This window comes from Geospiza fortis, unplaced genomic scaffold, assembly GCF_000277835.1.
Source record: "Geospiza fortis unplaced genomic scaffold, GeoFor_1.0 scaffold538, whole genome shotgun sequence".
Taxonomy (NCBI): domain Eukaryota; kingdom Metazoa; phylum Chordata; class Aves; order Passeriformes; family Thraupidae; genus Geospiza; species Geospiza fortis.
The window spans coordinates 716,398-740,094 of NW_005054368.1; the positions used below are offsets into that span (position 1 = coordinate 716,398).

At 43.8% G+C, this 23,697-nt stretch overlaps 1 protein-coding gene across 1 annotated transcript in view; it reads left to right on the top strand.

Moving 5' to 3' along the window:
- The first annotated feature begins 5,779 nt into the window (after positions 1 to 5,779).
- NF1 (neurofibromin 1) overlaps positions 5,780 to 23,697 on the top strand; it is a 57,815-nt gene continuing 39,897 nt past the window's right edge. The window contains exons 1-26 of the mRNA XM_031059769.1: positions 5,780 to 5,785; positions 5,929 to 6,072; positions 7,550 to 7,633; positions 9,288 to 9,478; positions 11,721 to 11,827; positions 12,085 to 12,152; positions 12,391 to 12,466; positions 12,981 to 13,138; positions 13,666 to 13,839; positions 14,009 to 14,131; positions 14,427 to 14,501; positions 14,843 to 14,974; positions 17,060 to 17,194; positions 17,733 to 17,846; positions 18,180 to 18,259; positions 18,805 to 18,928; positions 19,538 to 19,681; positions 19,999 to 20,245; positions 20,572 to 20,645; positions 20,762 to 20,845; positions 20,958 to 21,398; positions 21,797 to 21,936; positions 22,368 to 22,490; positions 22,769 to 22,852; positions 22,933 to 23,049; positions 23,668 to 23,697. The exon at positions 23,668 to 23,697 is cut by the window's right edge and continues 140 nt beyond it. Of these exons, the coding sequence (XP_030915629.1) occupies positions 5,780 to 5,785; positions 5,929 to 6,072; positions 7,550 to 7,633; positions 9,288 to 9,478; positions 11,721 to 11,827; positions 12,085 to 12,152; positions 12,391 to 12,466; positions 12,981 to 13,138; positions 13,666 to 13,839; positions 14,009 to 14,131; positions 14,427 to 14,501; positions 14,843 to 14,974; positions 17,060 to 17,194; positions 17,733 to 17,846; positions 18,180 to 18,259; positions 18,805 to 18,928; positions 19,538 to 19,681; positions 19,999 to 20,245; positions 20,572 to 20,645; positions 20,762 to 20,845; positions 20,958 to 21,398; positions 21,797 to 21,936; positions 22,368 to 22,490; positions 22,769 to 22,852; positions 22,933 to 23,049; positions 23,668 to 23,697 (3,275 nt within the window). The remainder of the gene's footprint in view (positions 5,786 to 5,928; positions 6,073 to 7,549; positions 7,634 to 9,287; positions 9,479 to 11,720; positions 11,828 to 12,084; positions 12,153 to 12,390; positions 12,467 to 12,980; positions 13,139 to 13,665; positions 13,840 to 14,008; positions 14,132 to 14,426; positions 14,502 to 14,842; positions 14,975 to 17,059; positions 17,195 to 17,732; positions 17,847 to 18,179; positions 18,260 to 18,804; positions 18,929 to 19,537; positions 19,682 to 19,998; positions 20,246 to 20,571; positions 20,646 to 20,761; positions 20,846 to 20,957; positions 21,399 to 21,796; positions 21,937 to 22,367; positions 22,491 to 22,768; positions 22,853 to 22,932; positions 23,050 to 23,667) is intronic.

The window sequence follows — 23,697 nt, forward strand, 5'->3', positions numbered from 1 at the left end:
GCCCGAGAGCGGGGTGGAGGAGGGCGGGAGCGCTGCGGCGGCCGCGCTGCCCGTGCCCCCCGGTGCAGGGGGACGTCGGTGTGCAGCCCCAGCCCCGGAGCGCGGCCCTGAGGCGTCACGAGGGGGTTCCAGCCCCTGGTTTCCATTGCAGTGATGGATATTTACATCTCCTTGCAAAAGTCAGCGCTAGTAGTTCCAAGAAGGATTTTCTGAATGGAAGGAAGAGGGATTTGTTGGCCTTAGACTTTGTATTTCTCTGATCCACCAGCAGGCACTGCTTATTGGGATTAGGTGGGTGATTCCCCGTGGGGCTAAGCTCGGAGTTTACACTCCTTCCCTGCTCCCAAGGTGCTTTCCTGACTCAGGTGGCTCCCCTGAGGCTCAGTGATCAGTTCCTGTGGTGTTTGTCTCATTTAGCCACACTGTGAGTGCAGCCCTTGTGTCACAGGAGGCCCAGCTCTGTGAGACCCTGCTTGGTGTAAATCCATCAGAAATGTGGAGCTGCTCCTCCAGACTGAGCCTTGTTCTGTGCTGCATCTGTCCCTCAGTGCTGCTGGGCTTCAACACCCTGCAGAAAGATGTGGCCTGGTGCAAGAAAAACAAGCCGTTTCTTTCTACATTTATATGAAATTTATTTTGAAGAGGAAAATATCAAGCTTTGTCTTTTGACATTATAATGAGGCAGATCTTTGCAATATATTGTAGATATATTTGCATAGTTACCTTATTCTCCTCCTTGAGTCATAGATCATTTTTTCCATAAGCTTAGAAGACATAGGATTGATTATGCTCCCAATAATGCAAGAAAATATTTCTTGATGTACTGGTGTTAAAAGTCCTGGGCTTTCTCCTCTTCTTTATTGTGTGTATTGTGGATCTGGGTTTGCCAGCATCTGTTAGGAGTTACAAACTTAGAACAGAATTATTTTTCTGTACTTTTTGTTGCCTGGTTATGGATAGGTGTAGGGGAGGAGTCCTCTCTGGATGGGAAGAAAGCTGAGATGCTGAAATAGTGGAGTTACAGTGATAATATGCATCAAGTACATTGTTGTCAGTCACAGTTGTGGTGTCTTATCAAAATACACTGAATATATGCAGATTATTTCAGTGGTGTTCATGCAGCTGTGAGGGTTTGCATCCTGTGTGTGCCTGAGTGCAGGACCTGTGGCTTCAGCACCAGGAGTCAGCTTGGCATGTCTCAGTGGGTTTGAGTGAGGAGGGCGAGAAGGGCAGCTCAGGTCCCTTGTGTTTTGGTTTTCCTGCCCAGGGGAAGACACACTTTTCCAGGGTTTCTTCCTTCCTTTGCAAGGAAGAAAAGTGTAACCATCTTTCCTCCCAATTTACAGATGTAGACAGACTTTTCATTAATTTGCTGAGTGCTTGAATTCATTTTAGGAAAGATGAAGCAGCAAGCTGAGAGGATGCTAATCGGTATTGAAAACAAGGGAAATCAGGGCAAACCAGTCTGCTCTGGCCTGCTCTTGTTTATTGTTAAAAATGCTGCTTTAACCAAAATGTGCTTTTGTGTGTACAATTCTGTGGGCCTGCAGTGACTGGCAGGCAGAGTTTTGTGAATTAACCAGTGCCTGGTTCACGGAATAAATGCTGGAGCTCCTGCCAGTCCTGCCCTGTGCTCCAGTGAGCCCTCGCCTGCAGCAGGTGAGACCTGTGAGACCAGACCACACGGACAGAGAGCATGGGGAGACCTGTCAGCAGAGCCTGCCCTTAGTACTAGTTACTGTATTTTTCAAAACTTGGGGTGAACAGGATAAAGTTAGATTCCAGTAGCACAAAGAGCCTGGAAATTCATGGAATTCTCTGTGATTTCAGACATAGTCAGAGCTTTGGAAAATAGAATTCTCTCTGTTTTTCCTATGGAAATACTCACTTCCAGTTTTATGTTTTGTGTTTTCATAGAGCTTTAAGTGTGTTACAATGTGAAATCACAGGAAGGCTGGCACTGCACTGGAATAGTTGTGAACATAGTTGGAGGAGTCTGACTGCCCAAACCATTTATGTCTAGATTGGTTTAAAACTATCAGATGTAATAAAAACTGTGAATCCTTTATAAACTTGTGGTCATGTAAGTGGTTATTGTGGTGGAGCGCCCATCCTTGGAAGTGTTCAAGGAATGACTGGATGTGGCACTCAGTGCTCTGGGCTGTGACAAGGTGGGGGTCAGTCACAGGTTGGACTCAACCTTCTCAGAGGTCTCTTCCAACATTAATGATGCTGTGGTTCTGTGATTCTGATATGCTTTAAAGAAAGAAGACTTCTGTTATGTGGGTTTTGGTTTAGGCTTCCCATTTGCAGTTCATGAGTTGTGATGGCTCTCAGTTAAGGAAGTGCATAAAAACTGGAAGTCAGTAGTAATGTTCCATTCTCCCTTTAATTAAAAGGTATTAAATGAAAGCAAATATTCCTTCCTCCTGTTGATTTTTCTCCACAGTGTTTGAAATCTGTGCAGAATCAGAGACCTGCAAAAGCAGCGGTTGCAGGTACCAGCTCTGGTTTTCCTCGTGGCTTGTTAGGACATCCCTGGTAGTAATGGGATGTAGTGTGAGGTGTTTGCTGTGCTGTGCTGGCTGTGCCCCCAGGGCTGTCCCTGTGCTGGGAGGTGAGGCTGGGCTGGCAGGAGGTGCAGCTCCTGCCCGCAGCTGCTGTGTGTGGGGCAGAACGCCCCAGGAGCTGGGGCTCAGCCAGGCTGGAGCCCTGCCTGCAGCACAAGGTGTGCTGTTCCATCTTCCCCGGAGCAGAACCTGCCGTGGCCCTGGTGTGATGGCTCTCAGGGTGTGTGCAGGGGATTTGCAGCTGAGGTGCTGCTCTGCACAGGGCTGGAGCCCAGGGACAGGAGGGAAATGCCCAGTGCCACAGGTGTTCCCTGGCTGCACTGAGGAGCTGCTCAAAGTGTCCAGGTGAGCCACGGCCCTTCCTCACCTAACACAGTGTTTGTGTTGGCAGGATGGGGAAATACAGGATTGGTCACAGCACCAACTTCCAGTTCACCTTCTGACAATGCTTTATTTTTAGAGCATCCTATATAGAAACTTCTGAAAGTTTTGAAACTGGGGAAGGCTGGGCTGTGAGGTTCTTTTCAGGGATAGTGCCTCTTTAGCAGGTGTGTGTTGATAGAGGGGAGGAAGGTGCCTGCTGATTTAGAGAGATTTGTGTCTGGTTCTGACAGTGCTGATGCTGAGGAGGGGTGCTGCTGTGGGGATTTTCTGTCACCAGTACGTGTGTGTCTTACAGTCTGCTGAAAAGTTCCAAGAGATTGTTTGGGAGGATGAACTGAGGTGGATTTTCGGTCTCTTAAGGACAGCACTAGGGATTTTTTCCTAGATGTTGTGTGTTTCTCCAGACTATTAAATGCCAACTAAGTAGAGCTGATTAAACTTTGTGTTCATTAATTAGAAGTGATAAAGCAAAATCCATGGCTCAGTGTAGCTTTTCTCAACAGCCTGAGTGCACAACTTAGAGACAGTCAGGCCTGTCAGTGATCGTGGTTCCAAACCAATGTCCATCTTCATATAACAAAAGATTGGACCTTCTTGCATCAGACTAGAGAATCAAAAGTCAATGAAAGTAAAATTTCAGCTTTCCCCCACCCCAATGTTTAGATTAATGGATATTTGTAGAGAAGTAAAATAGATTCTCTTTAGTCGCTCAGCACTGTCACTGCATTCTGTGACGGGAAATAAAATGTTCCAGCGTGTCAGAGTGCACAAAAGAGCTGAGAAATAAAGCCCCCCAAAATAACAGTGCTAGTATTTCCTTTTCGTATAGTTTGCTTTTTTAAATGATAGTATAAAAAGCAGTTTTACTTCTAGGTGACCTTGTTGTAGTGGCTGTTGTGGCAGGAAGCTCCAGAAGTGTGTAATGTGATGTTTCTCTGGCATGGGAGCACACAGAACTAGATCTATGACACAGTTTCTTTGAGAGGCTCTTCTCAAGTGTTTTAGCACTCAGTGGTATTGAGCTTTGCTGCTGCTGTCAGCAAGAGACTTGAAAATCCAAATAAAAAGTACTAGCAATAGTGAAATTTTAAATTAAATGTATCTATCATCCTCCAATGACTTCCAAAAATGTATTGTAGAAATAACATCTGACAGTGAAAACAAAACTTGAGTCATAAATGCTGTTTATTCTGCTTTTCCAGGGGTAAGGCGAGCACACTGGAGCACCTCACGCTGTTGTGAAGCCCTGCAGCCCAAGCTGCCAGGGAGTCACAGATTCCAGTGGGGATGAGCTGGGTTGCTCATGGGCTGTTGCTGTGGGTGTCCTTGCAGGCAGAGTCTCAGCCCTTGGCCTGGAGGTGCTGCAGCTCATGGAGCCCATCTAGGGCTGCTGCTCCTCAGGGACCCGGGGCTGCTGCTCCGGGGGGTTTGGTCTGATCTGGAGTGCCAGGAGCATCTTTTTCCTTCATTGACAGTCAGCCATTCTCTTAGGAAAGACCCAGCCCATGTCCATAGGGATCCTACTCCATGGTACCAGTAGAATTGAGCTTGAACCCACACCAAAGCTCAGCTTATACAGAGAGGGGAGTCACCCCGTAGCATCAGAGCAGGACAGTGTGTCAGTGCCCTTTTCCCTCCCAGGGGACAGGCTGGGTCAGGCACACTGCATTCAGAACTGTTGGACAAGAGTGCTCCAAGTTGGAGCTCTTCAATGCCATTCACCTTGCACTTTCAATCTGGGCATTTGGACTTTCCCCAGCAGCAGGTGGTGCCAGGTGGCTGCAGGGGGGCAGTGGGGAGGGTGCCCTTCCAGAGCCCCCAGCCTGGCAGGTGCCTCCTAAGGCACTTTGCAGCTGTAAAGCTGATTGTAATTCCTTGGAATCCTTCTTTTACCCTCTCTTAAATTCTCTCTCTCTCCGATAATCTTTTCTAATGCACAAATATTACACCATGGCATTTCCATTGAGCTGTTGCTGTCTTTCAGAATACAACTTTATTCACAATTCTGGTCAAAATTGGTTAAAACTCATAATAGCAATTCAAGCTCCTATGGATAGGGAATTCCAAGGTCACACTTTCAAATACAAATGGCATAAATGTTCCTATATTAGTTTGCTTTAAAAAAATGTAAATCCTGATTAAAAGCATTGTTTCTGAAGAGTGGCGGCTGGCAGCAGGCAGGGGGAGTGGGTGTGTGCCTGGGAAGTGACTTGTTTGTGACCCCTGAAGAATTTGGGTACAGCAGGAAACAAAGTACCCAGTGTTCACGCAGCAGCAGGAACATCTCAGGCCGTGCAGTCGCTCTGAATCTTCTCTTTCTGGGCAAAGATGGATTTCAGGTCCAGTTCTTACCACTGGCTGTTGGGCAGGGACAGGTAACATGTGGCTCACAGGTGCTCCAAGCGTGTTTGAGGCTGAGATTCAGCACTGGGGGTGTTTGTGGGGGGACCCCAAAGGTACCACGTCCGTGGGGGCTGCAGGGCCAGCGCTGGCTCCTCCTTGGCCAGGCCTGTCCTGTGACAGAGCAGGGGACACACGTGGGACAGCCACTGCCTTCCAGCTCACCTACTCTGGGACCTACTGGGGTTTTCCTCCCCTCAGGTCCCAAGATGCATTTTCTTCTTGGAAGGTTTTTGGTCTTTATTAAGCCCATTTTTAAAATAAAGAATCTTTTCTTATAATTCTGTCTTATATTTTTCTGCTCCTTTTGATTGCTTTGACATCCCGGTTGTAGAAAATTTATCACAAAATAGAGGTTTAGTTTCAGTTCAGAAAAAGGAACAGGTGAGCTTAAGTGTTTTGTTTTATAGATAACTAACGGAAAGATGAATGTAGAGAAGATGAAATAATGTGTTCACTATTGTCTCTTGCTGAATGTTTTTCAAAGTGGTTTCTGGTGTGTCACAAGCTTTTAACCCATCTTTAAAGCTGTAAATTTCAGTGTGAAAAAGCTTATAACAGTTTTCTCTTGTAGCTTCCAATAAAGGCTTGCCAGCAGAATACCCACACCAAAGTCAGCACGGAGCACAACAAGGAATGTCTCATCAACATTTCCAAGTACAAGTTTTCCCTGGTCATCAGTGGTCTCACCAATATATTAAAAAATGTTAATAACATGGTAAGCTTTCTAATTTTGCATTGTTTGGTGATTTTTTTTTCAAATAGTTGTTATTTATTTCTATTGTAAAATCTGCAGAGAATTACTTGAAATTTAGTCAGATTGTTGCTTGTCTTTTACACTTATTTTCTGTTTTGAAGTTCACCAGCAGCATCCATCCGAGCCATGTTCCACAGAAAGGTGTTGGGATTTTGGGGCAGGGAAGGGATTTAAAACTGGAGCTACTTGAATTTTCCAGGCTGCTTGGGAGTTTCACTGTGTGTCTGTGTATATATAAGATAGATGTATTTTATAACAACCAGATGAGTTTCAGTGAGAACCTTTGCCATGAGAAAAGTTTAGTTCATTGAGTTTTGAATCCATGTAATTTGGGATCATTTGGAATCTCCCCAAACAGGTAACAGAACTGGCCAGGCTCTGGCAGTACTTTTTGTATGGTTTTAGAGACATTATTTAGAGTGAGCCTTTGGCTGTCAGTTGTACAAGGATGTGCAGCTACTGGAACTGCAGAGGACTGATAAAATGAGAAAATAGGTTGCCCTGCTGCTAGGGATTTTAGGCTGCTTAAAGCTACCTGTAATCCCTTTGGAGAGAGAATTTATTTTAATTAAACTCTACAGGCATGAGGGAACATGTTGATGTGCAAGGTGATTGGCTGATAAATGAGAAAACTGTACAGTTTAAAGAAGTTTCTCTATGTGATACACAGATTTTGAGAGGAAAGACCTAGCTGAAAGTGTCAATTAAAAAGTTTGCCCTGAGGAGCAAGTCTGAATGTTTGTCACATGTGATGGTCTGAGCTTCTGTGGGAATCAGCAATAACTGGGGAGGGTTTCTGTGGCTGGAACAGACCAGCCCAAGAGACACACAGTCATAACAGTCTTGGTTCAGAAGGAATCTCAGCTGAAACCTGGGCTGAGGTGAGCCACCCCTGCCCTGGGGTAAAGTAAACCTCTCTGGGTGGCTCTGTCAGGTGCTCTGTCTGTGGTTTTGGCTGAGTCTTTCCTGCTTTGTTTTGCTGTTTCAATGTTGCTGGAGGCAGTGCCTGTTCTTGGCGCAGGACTGGGTGCTGGCTGGAGCACCCCAGGGAGTCCTGCTCGTGTCTGCAGTGGGGCATCCTGTACAGAACTGCAAAAGGGTCAGCACTGATTGATTCCTGAATAGGTTCTGAAAGGTGAACCCACACTTCTGAGCAGCCAGTGGGCCTGAGGGAGGTGAGGGGCTGCAGGGCACCTCCACTCTTACTTTGCAGGGGCTGTTGGTTCCTTGTTGCTTTTGGCATTGCAGACTGGACAAAGATATTTCTTTAGTGATAAGGTTTTACTTCCTATTTTAATTTGACTTTTGCTGGCTTTATGTCTAAACTCCAAACCAGAGCAGTAATGGAGCCATAATTTACTGTGCCACTTTGCTGCTTCCCTTTCATTACATCACAAGTCAAAGATCTGTGTCTCAGATGAATCCATTCTACTTCTAGAGAATATTTGGAGAAACTGCTGAAAAGAATTTATATCTATCTCAGCTGATTATCTTGGATACACTGGAAAAATGTCTGGCAGGGGTGAGTAGGCTTGCCTAAGTAATTCTAACTTGGAATCTAATGGGTTGGAGAATACAAGTCAAATGCTTGTGTATCTGTTGTTACTGGTACTAAAAACTCACCAGATTTAGAGCAAAATAGGATTAATGCCATTTAAAAATACTAAAACTTCCTATAAATGCAAGTAGTTGATGTAATTAAAGCATTAATGATTTGGAGGGTGCTTTTTATTGCCTAAAATTAATGGTCTTTTTTCCTGTTAAAAGTAGCAGAGAATTCAGTACAGGTTTTTCATTTTGTGCTACTTGGTTCTCTGCATACAGGGCTGAGGTTTTTTAAAATGTCTTAAAACTTTCATTTGTTGAAGTAATTTTCCATGTGCTTTTATATAGAGCAGAAACTTTGCTGCCACTACTCTAGAGATGATTTCTGCAGGTGTTTCCTAGATTACATTAGTTAACCATGTCCAAATCTCCACTGGGAGTGCAGGCCTGAACTTTCCAGTCGGAGCTGCTGCAAGGCAGTTTGCTGGTCCCTTTGGGAGGAGAGTGGTGCTGGTTGTACAACTTACTGTGCCGAGCTGGAATTGCAAAGCCAAGCTTCACTGAGAGCGAGATTTGCAGTGGTTTATTCTTTTAACAAGAACGGGATTTTATTTTCAAGCTGTGTCTGATTTCCAGCTTTTACAGCTGAGAAAAGCCCCCCTTTTTGGCACTTTTTGTCTTTGATGCATTGAGTCATAAGAGCAGTTTGAGTCAAAAACTCAGAATTTTAAGTTCAGAATTTAGTTATTTTTAAATATTTCTACAATGCATAATATTTGAAACAGTGGTTTTCCTGATAGATCATCATATTTAAATAGCCTAAAATTGTGCTGAATGTTTCTTGCTCTGTCACTTGAAATGAGAGCAGTTTGAGGCAGAATATGTTAAATCAGAGTGAGCCAAAGCTCTGTACAAAGCGTGTTGTGTTCTGTGGTATCTTCAGATGGATTTCTTGCTCAATGTTTCATCAAGTTCTCATGGCAACAGGACGCAGGTCAGCTAAGTGGGAGTCTCTGAAACTTCCCGATTCCCTATGGAAAACTCATTGGTAGAATTTTAGAAGGCTTTAGTGCTGACCCTTCTGTTCAAACTTGCTCTTAGTAGAGCAAAGTTTCACTTCGAATTCTTCTGTAAATAGTTTCCTTATGTCTCACACTGTGCAAACTGGCAAAAATTAGATTTTTCTTTTGCAGGGAAATTAAGCCATTTTTGACTCGTATAGAGCAATTCCCATCAAGAGCAAGGGAGAAGCACCTCTTTTTGGTTCATTTTTAATATAAAATACTCTCTGTCAAAATATGGTCACCAAGCCCCTACCCCAAGGGACGTGAGGGTGGGCTTTGCCCTTTAGCCCTCAGGGGAAGCCAAGGCAGGCAGTGCTGTCCTGATCCTCACCCAGAGCAGCAGGGCATGCTCATCAGGGCAAAGCATGTGCTGCTTCAGAACCTGGTTTAATGTTTGCCTGGTGCTCAATGGCACCCATCAGCCTGCTGTCCTCAGCTGAGGCTGTGGGGTGGTTTGGCTGTGCTGGGGATGGAGCCTCTCTGTGCAGGTCGGGAGGTGGATCTGCTGGGGCAGGGCTCCAGGCTTTGCCTCGTGATCAGAATTCAGGGGACGCTGTCTGTCCGTAGCAACCGAAGGACACCATGCGCCTGGACGAGACCATGCTGGTGAAGCAGCTGCTGCCCGAGATCTGCCACTTCATCCACACCTACCGCGAGGGCAACCAGCACGCGGCCGAGCTGCGCAGCTCCGCCTCGGGCGTGCTCTTCTCGCTCAGCTGCAACAACTTCAACGCCGTCTTCAGCCGCATCTCCACCAGGTACAGACTGCTCCTGCAGCCCTGGGGAGGGACAGCATCTGCACTGCTGCCTGCAGCCCCCATGGGAGGGACAGCATCTGCACTGCTGCCTGCAGCCTCTGTCTGCCACCAGCTGTGTGCTGTTCAGAGAAGCCAATGCTTTAAATACTCTTTAATGGGGTAGTTCTCAAGTGGAATGCCCTCAATCTTTCACTGGGCAGAGTAAAAGGTTTACTTGGGTTTCAGGTTATGACATGAACCTGTTTCAACCCCATCCTGGGTTACTGCTGGCTGCATTTATTGCTTTTTTAATCTGCTTTCAAAAGTACCGCTGAAAATAGTGAGTGAAGATAATGCAGCAGAAGTTGAGTAAGTTATTGTGGGTGCAAGGTGTCTTGGAAAAAAAAAGAATGCTGAAGCTAATGGTTGTATCCATTTACTTACAAATTTAGAATGAAAACTGGTGATTGTCCACAACTGTGCTGGAGCCCCATGGTTGTTTTCCTGCTAGGAAGCTTTTATGTTAAATCTGTCTTATGCCTGAAGGGGACAAACAGCTGGGCTGTTTGTTAGTTGTTGGAAAAGACCCATTTGTCTTCTGATTTGAGTTTCACAGCACATCTACTGTAAAAATAACTGGATTTTCTGCTTTTCTAAGTAAGATGGGAGACAGGCCCAAAATTTCCATCTATTGTCTCTTTTTGCTCTGTTCCAGATCCTTCTGATGCTTCAGCATTTGTCAGTCCACTAGAGTGGTGTGCTAAGCTTTTTATTACTGAAATACTTTGATATTTTTTGAAAGGTGCTTGAAGTGGCTTAGCTCTTGTCACACAGTGTTACAGTTGACATCATTCTTGATTTGTTAGAAATGGAGCTTGGGCAGCCTTACATGGTCACATAGCAATGAGTGAGCCAATTTAATTGAAACAGAGATTTATATTTTCCTCATATATTTATATATTTCTTTGGAAAATGTTTGTGTTTTAGAATTCAGTCTAAAATGATTGAGTAATTTGAAATTTAAAGTATTTTCTGAGTTGTTACAGAACCTTTAATAACTTCTATTTCAAGAACCTAGACTTGGCAGCTAGCATGGGGGATGTTGTTTTACTCTATAGGTTGATAGTGTTTTGTTGCTTATGGAAATGGAAACAATTTCTTTTGCTCCTTTTATTGGAAGCATGTTTTGGTTGAATTTTTTTGAGAATCCTTGAGTCTAGTGGCAGGATCTGTGTATTTGTATGCCTGTAGCATGGTTTGTTCCCCTGCTCCAGAGCACCCCCTCAGCATCCCTTTGAGCTGGAGCAGAATGCTTTTCCCCTAACCTGTTTTCCCTTGCAGATGACTTGTACAGCAACAGTTAAATGTTTGACCAGTTGTTGCTGGTCTCCACAGGGGTCAGCCTGCTGCCAGTCAGCGCTGCTGATCCCTGACCCGGGTTTCCTGTTTAGGCATATTTCTGGGCCTTGCACAGCAGCTGGGGGATTTTGGCATGAAAAGCACAGCAGTGGGGACCTTCCCAGTCCCAGTGAGGGCTGTTAAGATTCCCTGGTGCTGAAGACATGAAGAACTGCTTTTGTGTGTAGTGCTAGAAATCACATTCCATGTCTGAAACACATCTGTAACCTTGGAAGGAGCCGTGGCACTCCCGAGTTTGTGGGAACAGATGCTGCAGTGATCAGTGGCTTGGTGTCTGGGAGATGCTGAGTAAAGTCTCTGAGACAGCAGTGTGAAAAGATGCTGTTTTGTTTAAACTGCTGTGATTAAACTTCATCCTGTGTGCTCAGGCCAGAGAAATGTGGAGCAAGAATGGTTGTAGCTCACTGCAGTGGTATCCAGTACCATCAGTCCCTGCTGTGCTCTGAGATCTTACCTGGGGCAGGACCTGCTGGGAAGGAGCAGTAGCCTAAGGGTGTCAGGAGTCCATGACTTCAGTGTTTAGTTGAAAAGATGACAAGGTTACTGCCACAGGAGGGTGGATGACAGGAGGATTTAGGCAAATCTTGGGCACAGTCAATCCACAGAAGGTACTGGCATCTTGTAAGATCATCACTGGTTTTCTAGCTCCATTTTCAGTACGAGGATGGCACAAGACTGTAATATTAAGTCTTAATCATGCAAGATCTTTTATTTCTAAGTCTGGAAATGTTCATCTGAGATGATGGAACATTCTCCTGCTATTGAAATGTATAATCTCACAGGTGTGTTCATACCTGTCTGGCAGGATCTGATGGAAAAGTTTGTTTACTTTGTGTATTTTTAGATTGCAGGAACTGACTGTTTGTTCAGAAGATAATGCTGATGTTCATGATATTGAACTGTTACAGTACATCAGTGTGGATTGTTCAAAACTCAAGCGACTCTTGCAAGGTATGATCTGAGCCTGTTTTGAAATATTTCTATTTTAATCTGGTTAGTCAGAGATGACACAGTGCAATTGATATATCTGGGTTTTATTGCTCTGTTTTACTCCAAGCAGTCATGTATTTACTGAAGTATTTAAGAGTAGTTAAGTAGTATTAAAACATTGATTTGAAAATTGCTTTGTGCTTCAAATATCTTGTATAACCTGTGTTGTTTTTAGAACAAGTTTCTGTTCTAAATGCAGAAATGTTTTATCTTTACAGAGACTGTATTCAAGTTTAAAGCTCTAAAGAAAGTAGCTCAGTTAGCTGTTATCAACAGTCTTGAGAAGGTAAGTGTTCAGTACTTCTGTTTCATTGCTTATTCATAGACTTTCTTCTAGTTTAGGAATAGTTGCAATTCAGTAATTTACTATAAAATAAAAATTGCTGCCTCCCTTTGATGCACATATGTTTTGCAAGAAATTTTGAGTGATTAGAGTTAAGAATAAAACCTCTCTTTGTTTAAATGTGTAATTCAGTACAATTGTTGAAGCTCTGGAATGTGAAGGTGTTTCCCATTATCTGCAGGCATTTTGGAACTGGGTGGAAAACTATCCTGATGAATTCACAAAGCTGTACCAAACCCCCCAGACTGACATGGCTGGTAAGGCATAACACATGACAGTGTTCAAGGCTGGTTTCTCAGATATCACCAAATGCATTCACTTGCATTTTGTGCCCTCTTTGCTCCTTGTGCAGCCTGCAAATAAACAAATTTCTGTCAACTTTTGTCAGGGCAGGCAAGAATATGTTCCTGTCTGTTTTCTTTCCTGACTCCCCTCTTAAAAGAGATTCATTTTGTTCTTCACAACACAAAGAAATAAACCCCAAAAGATGGAGACTCTTTAAATTTATATTTTTCATCTTGATACAGGGTAAAAACTTAGAGAACATCACCTTTACTTGTCTCTAGTGAAAAAGAGAGGAGAATTTATATTTTCAGGTAAACTATGTCTTTAACTGGGTTGAGACCATTTGATCCCCAGTAGCATGTCAGTATTGTGCAGACCAGAACTTTCCTTCTGTGTAGGTGGAACTATCCCTCTGCTCTTTTATACCTGTTCTTTACCTCTTCATAGTTAAAACTGGTATTGGACTTGGGCCTATGTTTTATGCAGATTGTGCTGAGAAGTTGTTTGATTTAGTGGATGGCTTTGCGGAAAGCACGAAACGTAAAGCAGCAGTGTGGCCACTGCAGATCATCCTCCTGGTCCTGTGTCCAGAGATAATCCAAGATATAGCAAAGGATGTGGTAGAGGAAACTAAAATGAACAAGGTAAGAGAATGAATTCTGGCTCTGGTTTTTAGAGTTGGCTTGGTTTTGCTGATTCTGTATTTCAGGGATGTTTAATTTTGGCTTTCCTCCTTCAAGAGCACTTTGCAATTCCATATGTAAATTTATGCACTCTTTTTAAGTTCTCACCTTACATACGTTCCTTTACTGTCAGTAATTCATACAGATAGTATGTCCCAAACAATGTTATTTCAGAACTTTCTATTTCCTTGGAGATTTGAATCTCTGTGCTGTGATTTCCTCTGCCTCCACCTGCAGCAAATGGCTGTGCTGAGGTTCTGGGGTCTGCAGGGGGCTGTGGGCCCCACAGGTGCAGCACCTGCTGGGTTTGATGTGGCTGCAGCATGAGGGCTGGGAGTGAACACCCACCTCTTGTGCCATTCTGATTGCCCCAGCTCTGTCAAAGGGAATGTCTCTAATAATGACAGGATTTCTCCAGGATGCTGCATCCAGTTGGTTTTTGCCATCACAGTGTCTGGTTATAACTATCCCTGGTTTGAATTCTGCAGAAGCTGTTCCTGGACAATCTCAGGAAGGCCCTGGCAGGACACAGTGGGAGCAGGCAGCTGACTGAAAGTGCTGCTATTGCTTGCGTTAAACTGTGCAAAGCATCTACGTACATCAACTGGGAAGATAATTCTGTCATTTTCCTGCTAGTGCAGTCCATGGTAGTAGATCTTAAGGTAAGAATGTCTGTCTCCTAATTGCAGTGAAGAAATTTGAAATAATGAAGTTAATTTTGAATTTTTTAATTGAATACCAGCGGTTTTCAATGGAAAGTTTTGTATTAAAAGTAGCCAAGAATAATAATGGTATCTGATTTATATATTTATATTTTTCTGAATGATATAGAATTTGCTGTTTAACCCAAGCAAACCTTTTTCAAGAGGCAATCAGAATGCAGATGTAGACCTGATGATTGACTGCTTGGTTTCCTGCTTCCGCATAAATCCTCACAATAACCAACACTTCAAGGTAAGAACACTGCTTATGGTAAGTCATTCTCTACATACTATTGACAATCTGTCAGTTATAAAAGCTGTGCTAACAGCAGCGTGAAGCTCATAAATGAGTTCAACTGTATAAATATCCCTTAGTAATAAATCCCTGCATGTTTTGATAAATCTTTTCACAGCTGATTAGGCTTCTCTTGTTCAGATTTGACAGCTTTGTCAATTTAATAAAAAGGCTCCAGAATGTTTTTCAGGATGATAGGAGGATGGCAAAGACAAAGATATTCCTAAGTGGCTTTTATGTATTTTTATTGTAGATCTGCTTGGCACAGAATTCCCCATCAACATTTCATTATGTGCTGGTAAATTCACTCCACCGAATCATCACAAACGTAAGTTCTGGCAGTATTTCATCAGCTCAGTGTCTGGGGCTTCTGTTCAGATCAATATCTGCTTAGTAAATACCATTTGGGTAGCAGGCTAGATCTTGTGAGTGCAGAACATCTCGGGGTTGGTGCCTGTTCAGGAGGCAGAGCGTTGTAGTGAGCAGCTAGGTCGGAATTGTTGCTTCAGTTGCAGCCTGTTTAAAGGTTACAGGTTTGATAATGGGCATGCAGGATGACGCTGGGCATACTGGTACAGTGTACAGGGAATTTGGGGTGAGGGTTGGGCACGCTTAGCCTCGGTGGCCCCAGAGCTGTGGCTCGGGGTCAGCGCTGCCCTTGCCTTGCAGTCGGCGCTGGACTGGTGGCCGCGGATCGACGCCGTGTACTGCCACGCCGTGGAGCTGCGCAGCATGTTCAGCGACACGCTGCACCGCGCCATGCAGGGCTGTGGGGCACACCCTGCCATCCGCATGACCCCGGTAAGCCCGGGGCACCCAGCCCTGCCTGGGGCACCCAGCCCTGCCCTCCTCTTCAGCACCTTGCACTGGACACCAGAGGGGGGAAGAACAGAGCAGCAGGGAGCCACACGTGCTCTGTAGCCCTGCAGTGTTGGGGGACTGGCTGTTCCTAGTTCAATGTCTCTGTTTTCCTAGTGCTTTTAAACTGGCTACGTACAAGTATTTGTCCTCTAACTGTCCTCTGTGGCTAACTGTCCATTTTAAGCTTTCTGACTCTGTGAATAGCCAGCTAACATGTCCATCCTTGCTTAATGTGAAAAACCAAAGCATTCTGTATGTGAAGACAATCACTGAAAGCTGTGATACTTTTACCATGATTGGCATCTTCATTTGTCTTGCTTTATGTTGAGCAAGTTGACTGTTTGGTCTTGGTGACAGCAACAAAGGAAAAGATTTTTCAACCATTATGAAATAAAGTCAATATTCTTGGCTGTGCTGGAGAAAGTCTTGAGTAAATTCAGATTTGTCGCTCATCCAAATTCTTCCAGTAAGTCCACACACAGATGTGTTGCTGCATTCTCCTCTGAACATTCCTTGAGGACTTCTGCTGTGGCAAGTGGTCTTGGTAGGTTGGTTTAGAGAGCCTAAAATGAGACGTAAAAATATTCCTGTTGGGCTTCTCAAAGGAGAGCAAATGAGCACAATGCTTTTGGTTGAAAGCTACTCCATGTTTAACTTGCTTTTCACCTGTGTGTATTCATCTGTTGGAGAATAGTTGCCCTGACAATACCCCTGCTCTGACTGGTGGTGCTTTGTCTTCTGCTTCTCACTTTCCCTCTGCCTGGCTGCTGTTGCCCACGTGCTCAGACGCCCGCCAGCCCCTGCTTTGCATGGCCCTGGGCCTCTGCTGCTGTAAGTATGACCCGTAACTACCGCAGAAAAGCCCTTCCTTGCGCTGACTTTTCTGTGCATAGTTACCGCAGAGCCCGCCAGCCCCTGGGCAGCGCCAGTGGAGCTCCTTCCCCCAGGAAGGCACCGTTGGTTCTGTGCCCAGCACGATGCTCTTCCCCTGTGCCCCTGCTCTGCTTTAGAACTGGTTCCTCATTTCCAGCCTGAACTCACTGATGCTGAACTCCTCCACGTCTGTCCTTGTCCGGTGCTGTCTGTCAGTGTCCCGCTGCTGTTGGTCCCTCAGTGCACTGCAGAGAGCCTGGCCTGGCTTTCTCACTGACACTCTTTAGTTTGGACTGTGTGGAGGCAATAAGTACTTTCACAGAAACACATCTCCTTTTGCCACGTGGCTCTCCTAGAAATCCCTGAGCTGTGGCAAACCAAGGCTTAGCACAGAGTTAGCTGCCTCTACCACTGTGCTATCAATTTCTTGATCAGATGCTTTATGTGGTAGGTTCTATTCCATATATTTGCACAATAACTAATTATTGAAATAACATGAAGACCTAATTTCTTGTAGAAGTTAATCATACCATGTCATAGCTCATCATTTACCTTGAAGGTGATTTCAAACTAGGCTTTCTCCTTTTGTTCAAAACTTATAAGTAGTTCACTGGTTTTTCAGCTGAAGGCAGATTATATTTAAGTGATGCCCTGTGTGCCTTTTAGAATTGAAAGGTTCATTTTCCAGAGGCTGTTGAGGTGAACATGCAAGCATCTGGCCTGGGGCTGTAGCAGAAAATAAAGACATTACTTTGCCTTTAGAAAGAATTCCCTCTCATGTAATCAGAACAAGTTGGAAACATTAATTTTTATTTCGGTCTCACACCAGAGAAATCACCAGTAATTCTTTTTGGTACTTTTTCCACTTTTCTTTCACCACAGTTGGTCTCTTTTGCAAAAAATTTTCTTATGTCTACATGCAGCTTACTGAAACAATTGTTAAGGGAACTTTAAAGATACAGTCGTGATTGCCTGTGAGAGAGGGGATTTTGAACTAGAAGGCTATGTGACTATACTTGAGTTTTGTATACTTTTAAACTTTTTTTTAAATTATAGATGACAAAAGCAATAAATTTCGTAAGATGTTTAATTATAATTGTTATGTTTGACTACTTTCCTGATGAAGACTGTGATTTTTTTTCCTTCTATCAGAGCCTTACATTTAAGGAGAAAATGACAAGCCTTAAATTTAAAGAAAAACCTACTGATTTGGAAACCAGAAGCTACAAGTTCTTGCTGTTGTCCTTGGTGAAACTGATCCATGCAGATCCAAAGCTTTTGCTGTGTGTAAGTAAATCCTATTGTCATACTGTTCAGTCATAGTGGAATTTACTTTTGAAGCTACTAAATGAGTAAAAATTAATGGTCACCTGACCATCTAGGACACTTCCTACTCATCTTTGTCTCTGGTTATGATGCTCATGTGATTTTGAAGGAAAAAGAAACTGTAAGAGACTTTACAGAATCAGAGCAAAACAATGAGCGGGAGCATGAAGTTGTGTGACTCTTAAGGGGAAGGAGGGGGAAGGAGAGGGGAATAGAAGAAAATTAAAATGAGGGGGTTGGAAATTAGTCATCATTTCAATGAGTACTGTCTCAGATCTTCCATTTTCTTAGGCCTGTGATGGTTTAATATAAAAATATTCCAGTTCTGTCAGAGACATGATATGCAAGGCGTGTTATGGATTAAAAATAAAACAACAGATTCTCTGAAAGATCCCCAAATCCCCCTAGTTCAGCAGCAGGAGTGCTGCAGGAGCTGTCAGTAGTGTGGTCAAGCAGGGAAGGCTTTGCAGCTGAGCCTGTGTTGTGTGTTTCCATGCAGAACCCCAGGAAGCAGGGCCCCGACTCGCAGGGCAGCACGGCCGAGCTGATCACGGGGCTGGTGCAGCTGGTGCCGCAGTCCAGCATGCCCGACATCGCCCAGGAGGCCATGGAGGTGAGGGGCACAGCCCGAGGCTCCCTGGGTGGGCATTGCTTCAAAAACAGCCTCTCCTGCAAAAACAGAGTGTGTGTGTATGTGTGCAGCATGGCTTTGGACAGAGATACCAGGGAAAACCTCTGCGTCTGCAGTATGAGCGTGGAGTAATGACTAAAATGAAATGTTGTTGACAGCAAGTAACAATGAACTCTTGCTGTTCTATGGAAAATACTTTTTATATCTTTTGTTGTTCTTAAAGCAGTTAATGAATATGACTGCACTGATTTTCTCTGCCTGTGCTCAGGTACTCTGTGAAGTTCTGTCTTTAAGTGAAACTCTCTTTGGCTTTAGGCCTTGCTGGTTCTGCACCAGTTGGACAGCATTGACTTGTGGAATCCTGATGCTCCTATAGAAACATTCTGGGAGATCAGGTATGCAAATTAACTTATATAAATGAGAGAAATAGCTGTTTTGAAATAGCTGTGAGTATTTTGGGAAAGCTTTGCAACAACAGGGAGTTCACGGTCTCTTCGGGCGGGGGGAAAACCCTTCACACTTGGCACTAATTTGGACCCTTTGGCAGTTTTAACAGAGAGTGTGAGGCCTGACGGGATGTGAAGAAGGAACATCCCTAGATGTGTTCCTTCCAGAGCAGAGTTGACACGTTGTCAGAGCAGTGTAGGTAACTCGTGCTGCCCTGTCTGTGCTGTCTCTGTCCCGGGCAGAGCTGGAGCTCCAGGCCGGGCTGCCCGCGGGGCTTCAGCTGCTCCAGGCCGCGGGCGCTGGGAAGGGTCCCAGGGGAGCTTGGCCTGTCCATGCACACTCTCACCTCTCTGTTGTACTGCTGGAAGCCCAGGGTAGTGTTTGCACAGGGTGTTCATGCTAAGTGCCTATTTCTATGTGAAACGTAATATAATACCTTCAGAAGTTTTGGTGTTCCATCAGAAGGCTGATGCTGAATTTCATTTTGCTGCAGTTCACAAATGCTTTTTTATATCTGCAAGAAGCTTACGAGTCATCAGATGCTCAGCAGTACAGAAATCCTCAAGTGGCTGCGAGAGATTCTCATCTGTAGGAATAAATTTCTGCTAAAAAACAAAGTAAGTGAACATTACCATCTCTCTGTTAGTATCATTGACATGAATTGTTCTCTGTTGGTGTCACTTCCTTTATTTACTAGGTTATTTTTGATTGGAAGAGATTTAGTAGCTACTCCTACATGTTCCATTCTCTGATTTCCTCTCTGTTTTGTGAGGCACCTTGGTTAGAATTGGTAACTAAAGTTAGGTTTGGGATTTTTTTTCCCCTTTAGCTGCACAGGTTGCTGTACTTGCCTAGAAAATGAATGTTTCACATGTGCCTTGTGCCTCTTTGCCTAATACCCAAGGTGAGAGAAAGGGAAGGTAGTTAATGGTAAAATACGCATGCTTATGGACAAAGAAAGTTTCCTTTTGGATCTCAGGTTCTTCTAAGTCCCAGAATTCATACTCGCTTCTTTCTGATATTCTTAAAGTATCAAATAATGTATTTCTTATGGGGAAATATCAGTCTAGGATACCATTAACACAAGGAACTTGATAACACTCTGAGTGCAGCAGTGGAAAGAGTACTGTGCAAATGTCCAAGAACTTTTTACCTTCCTCAGATCTATGCCTTTTACTCTTTTAAAGTATCAATTGATACATTATTTTCCTCCCTTCTCTTTATAGCAATCAGATAGGAGTTCCTGCCACTTCCTTTTCCTTTATGATGTCTCTGGAAGTGGAACTAGTCAAATTTCTCTTGACCATGAGGAAATGATGCGCTGTGCACCAGGGGCTACCCTGAGGAAAGCAAAGGGGAATTCTTCCATAGTAAGTAATACATGTTGATAGTTCATTTTAACACTTGAGAAAAACCCTGTGGGCAAGTAGAAATTAAATTACCTTTAGAGTTAATGTGCTGGTTAACAATGATGTTTCAGACTTTACAAAGTAACATTTTTTCAGTTAAAACGTTGGCAGATATTTTTTTATTAAGATTGCAAACAGCATTGTGACAGCATATATGAGCCCTGATCCTTTTTGGGATGGCTTATTCCTACTAGAACAAAAGGAGTTTCAAACACAGTTTGGCCAGGGCTGAATTTTCACAAGCAGTGTTCCCCAACTGGGAATTGTGTGTTTCCCAGGAGAGCACTGCAGGCTGCAGCGGAACCCCGATCTGCCGCCAAGCCCAGACCAAGCTGGAAGTGGCCTTATACATGTTCCTGTGGAGCCCAGATATCGAGGCAGTCCTGGTGGCCATGTCCTGCTTCCGTCACCTCTGTGAGGAGGCAGACATCAGATGTGGAGTAGATGAGGTCTCAGTGCATAATTTTTTGCCAAACTACAACACTTTCATGGAGTTTGCATCTGTGAGCAACATGATGTCAACAGGTAAGAGTCATGAGTCAGTAAAAGTAATTTTGTACCTGGACAAAAGACTGTTACTTGTGCTTGAGTTCTTTAAACAGGTTGAGGTTCTTGATTTCATGCCGCTCTGGCTTTTCCTGGAATGTCTTAGTTATTAGAATTGCTAGAAAGTGTAAGGAATTTGGGTGACTGAGCTCAGGATGATTTTACAATTGTGTAACAAGAAGCTACCTTTCTGAAGAATTTTAGGGGGATATGTTCCTCTTAATTCAATAATTACTTTCAAATATCACAAATTTGATGTAGGTGGATTTTCAAAAATTCGGTTCAATGTTCTGCATCCTTTGCAGGAAGAGCAGCGCTTCAGAAGAGAGTGATGGCGTTATTGAGGCGCATTGAACACCCCACTGCAGGCAACACAGAGGTGAACTAACTTCTCACTTCGTATGTTCTGTGTGCCCATTAAAAAAACAAACACAGAAATATTGTTGCTACAAGTAGTTTTGAAGTTAAATCTTGATATATTTTATCTTCTTTCAGGCCTGGGAGGATACACATGCAAAATGGGAACAAGCAACAAAACTAATCCTTAACTATCCAAAGACCAAAATGGAAGATGGGCAGGTGACTATAAATTTTTCCATTGGTTCAACATTTTGAAATTCAAACCAAGTCTTTAAGCTTATATATTTTAAGGCATTTGAGTTTTAACGTAGCAAACGACCTCTGTCTCCAGGTGACCGAGAGCCTGCACAAGACGATCGTGAAGCGGCGGATGTCACACGTCAGCGGCGGCGGCTCCATCGACCTGTCAGACACGGAGTCGCTGCAGGAGTGGATCAACATGACAGGGTTCCTGTGTGCCCTGGGCGGCGTGTGCCTGCAGCACCGCAGCAGCGCGGGGCTGGCCACCTACAGCCCCCCCATGGGCCCCCTCAACGAGCGCAAGGGCTCCATGATCTCCATGGTCTCCACCGAGGGCAGCGTGGAGACCCCGGTCAGCAAATTCATCGACCGCCTGCTCACCCTGATGGTCTGCAACCACGAGAAGGTGGGGCTGCAGATCCGCACCAACATCAAAGACCTGGTGGGGCTGGAGCTCAGTCCAGCCCTCTATCCTATGCTCTTCAACAAACTGAAGAATACCATCAGCAAGTTCTTTGATTCTCAAGGACAGGTGATTCACAGTTGTGTGATATTATTTACATTTGTGTCAGTCCTGTCTTTCCCCCGGGTGACTGAAATGGATCCCTCTTTGTGTTCTGTGCACACCCCCTGTGAGCAGAGTGATCGTCACAGCACATGTTAATGATTATTGTGGTTGTGATTCCAGGCTGTATTTAACATTCTTGAGTAGTGAACTCTTGAGTGCAGAATCTGTGAGATTGTTTGTGGAATCCTTATGCCTGGCAGTGTTCCCATATTGAATTGTGACATGTATTGGAATTCTCTTGGCTTGATGGTAACTAGAAAAATGCTTGTCCATGAGATTTTTGAAATGTTGCAGTGTATTTGGCAAATACTCTTTCTTTGGTTTTATGTGTAAAAAATTAACCAGAAATTGTCATCCTGTAGGTCTTGTTAACTGACACCAACACACAATTTGTAGAGCAAACCATTGCTATAATGAAGAATTTGCTTGACAATCACACAGAAGGAAGCTCAGAACACCTTGGCCAAGCGAGCATTGAGACAATGATGCTGAATCTGGTTAGGTAAGGAGCCCCCTTGACCTTCCTATACATAGGCATTATGTTTAAGTGAGTTGGAACCTTCTAGTTTAAATCTTTTCTGCTTGTGTCCATGGAGAAGCAGCAGCTGATTTTCTGATCCTCCTTATGGTTCTGACAACTTCAGTATTGTGGAAGTTGTGTAGCATAAAGTGCATTGCTGAAGAGAGACTGTTTTGTTTTAAAGAGCTGACCATTCCATAGCTTGGCCCTACTGCCATAGGCAGTCCTGGTTACTTTTCTGTACATTGATGTTAGTGGTTAAAAACCAGCTGAAGGGCAGATTTTGGTTCACTATTACACTGATAGAAAGTTTTGGCCAGAAGAAATTTGCTACTGATGCAGGGGATTACTTGGGGCAGAGGAAGTGAAGTAGCATGAAGTATTTAATTAATCTTTTTTGCTTTTTTCTTCAGGTATGTGCGTGTGCTTGGAAATCTGGTACATGCCATTCAAATAAAAACAAAGCTCTGTCAGTTGGTAGAAGTAATGATGGAGAGGAGAGATGACCTTTCATTTTGTCAAGAAATGAAATTTAGGTAAGGATGGCATTGCCTGACTGATAGGGTAGAGTACTGTGGGCGAGTGTAGTTTTCTTTGGTTAGGTGGTTAAAAAAGAAACCAAAGCCCTGTCACAGCAGTATTCCTGGTACAGAGAGAGTTCCCTTGTCTGTCTTCAGAATGATTATAAGCCTGGTGCTACATTTAAATATTACTTAGTTTGTGGTGATACTGAACACTTGTAACAATTTAATGTGTGATACAGACAGGTAGAAAAACCCCAACAAAGCTAAACCAATCTATTTATGTGTAACAGGAACAAAATGGTGGAATATTTGACAGACTGGGTAATGGGAACATCTAATCAAGCAACAGATGAGGATGTGAAATGCTTGACAAGGTAAGGGGCACTCTTCACATTTGGTTGCAGGTAGAGCTATAAGTAAAAGTGTCTTATATTTGTTAAATTTTATTTTTCAGAGATTTGGACCAGGCGAGTATGGAAGCAGTGGTCTCTCTTCTTGCTGGACTTCCACTCCAGCCTGAAGAAGGAGATGGTGTTGAGTTGATGGAAGCAAAATCTCAATTATTTCTCAAGTAAATAGTGACTTTTAACTGTTCCTCTATACAATCACTCTGAAGAGAAACCTCATATGACCTTTATTACAAACTGTCCTTTTCTTCCAGCAGAAATAATTGTATTATCTCAAGAGGAATTACCTCTTCTCTGGCCCATTTCAAAATCTCTACTTTGTAGGTTTATGGAAACATTTTCATTTAAAAAATAATTAGAAAATTTGGCTTTGTTTCTGCTTAATGCAGATGCGTGTTTCAGTCATGGCAAGGATTACCTTGATTTGATAGTGTATTTTATTTATTTTTATCCATGAAACTTAAACTCTCTTTGAGTTTGTTGATAGAGGCACACCAGTGTTGGGGAGAATGGGCACACCAGGTTTGGGACAAAGGGAGGTTGTTGGAACACAGTTAAGGTTTGGGCTGTGCCGTGAGGAGGCTGCTTGGCGAGGGGGTGAGGTTTGGGGGGGTTTATTGTGTGATTGCTGCTGTGGGTGAGGTTTGGGAGGTTTGTTGTGCGTTGGCTGCCATGGGTGAGGTTTTGGGAGGTTTTTTAACTCCCCATGGGTGAGGTTTGGGAAGTTGGTTGTGCGTTGGTTCCCGTGGCAGGGCACCTGTGACCGTGAGGGCTGTCCCCAGGTACTTCACGCTGTTCATGAACCTGCTGAA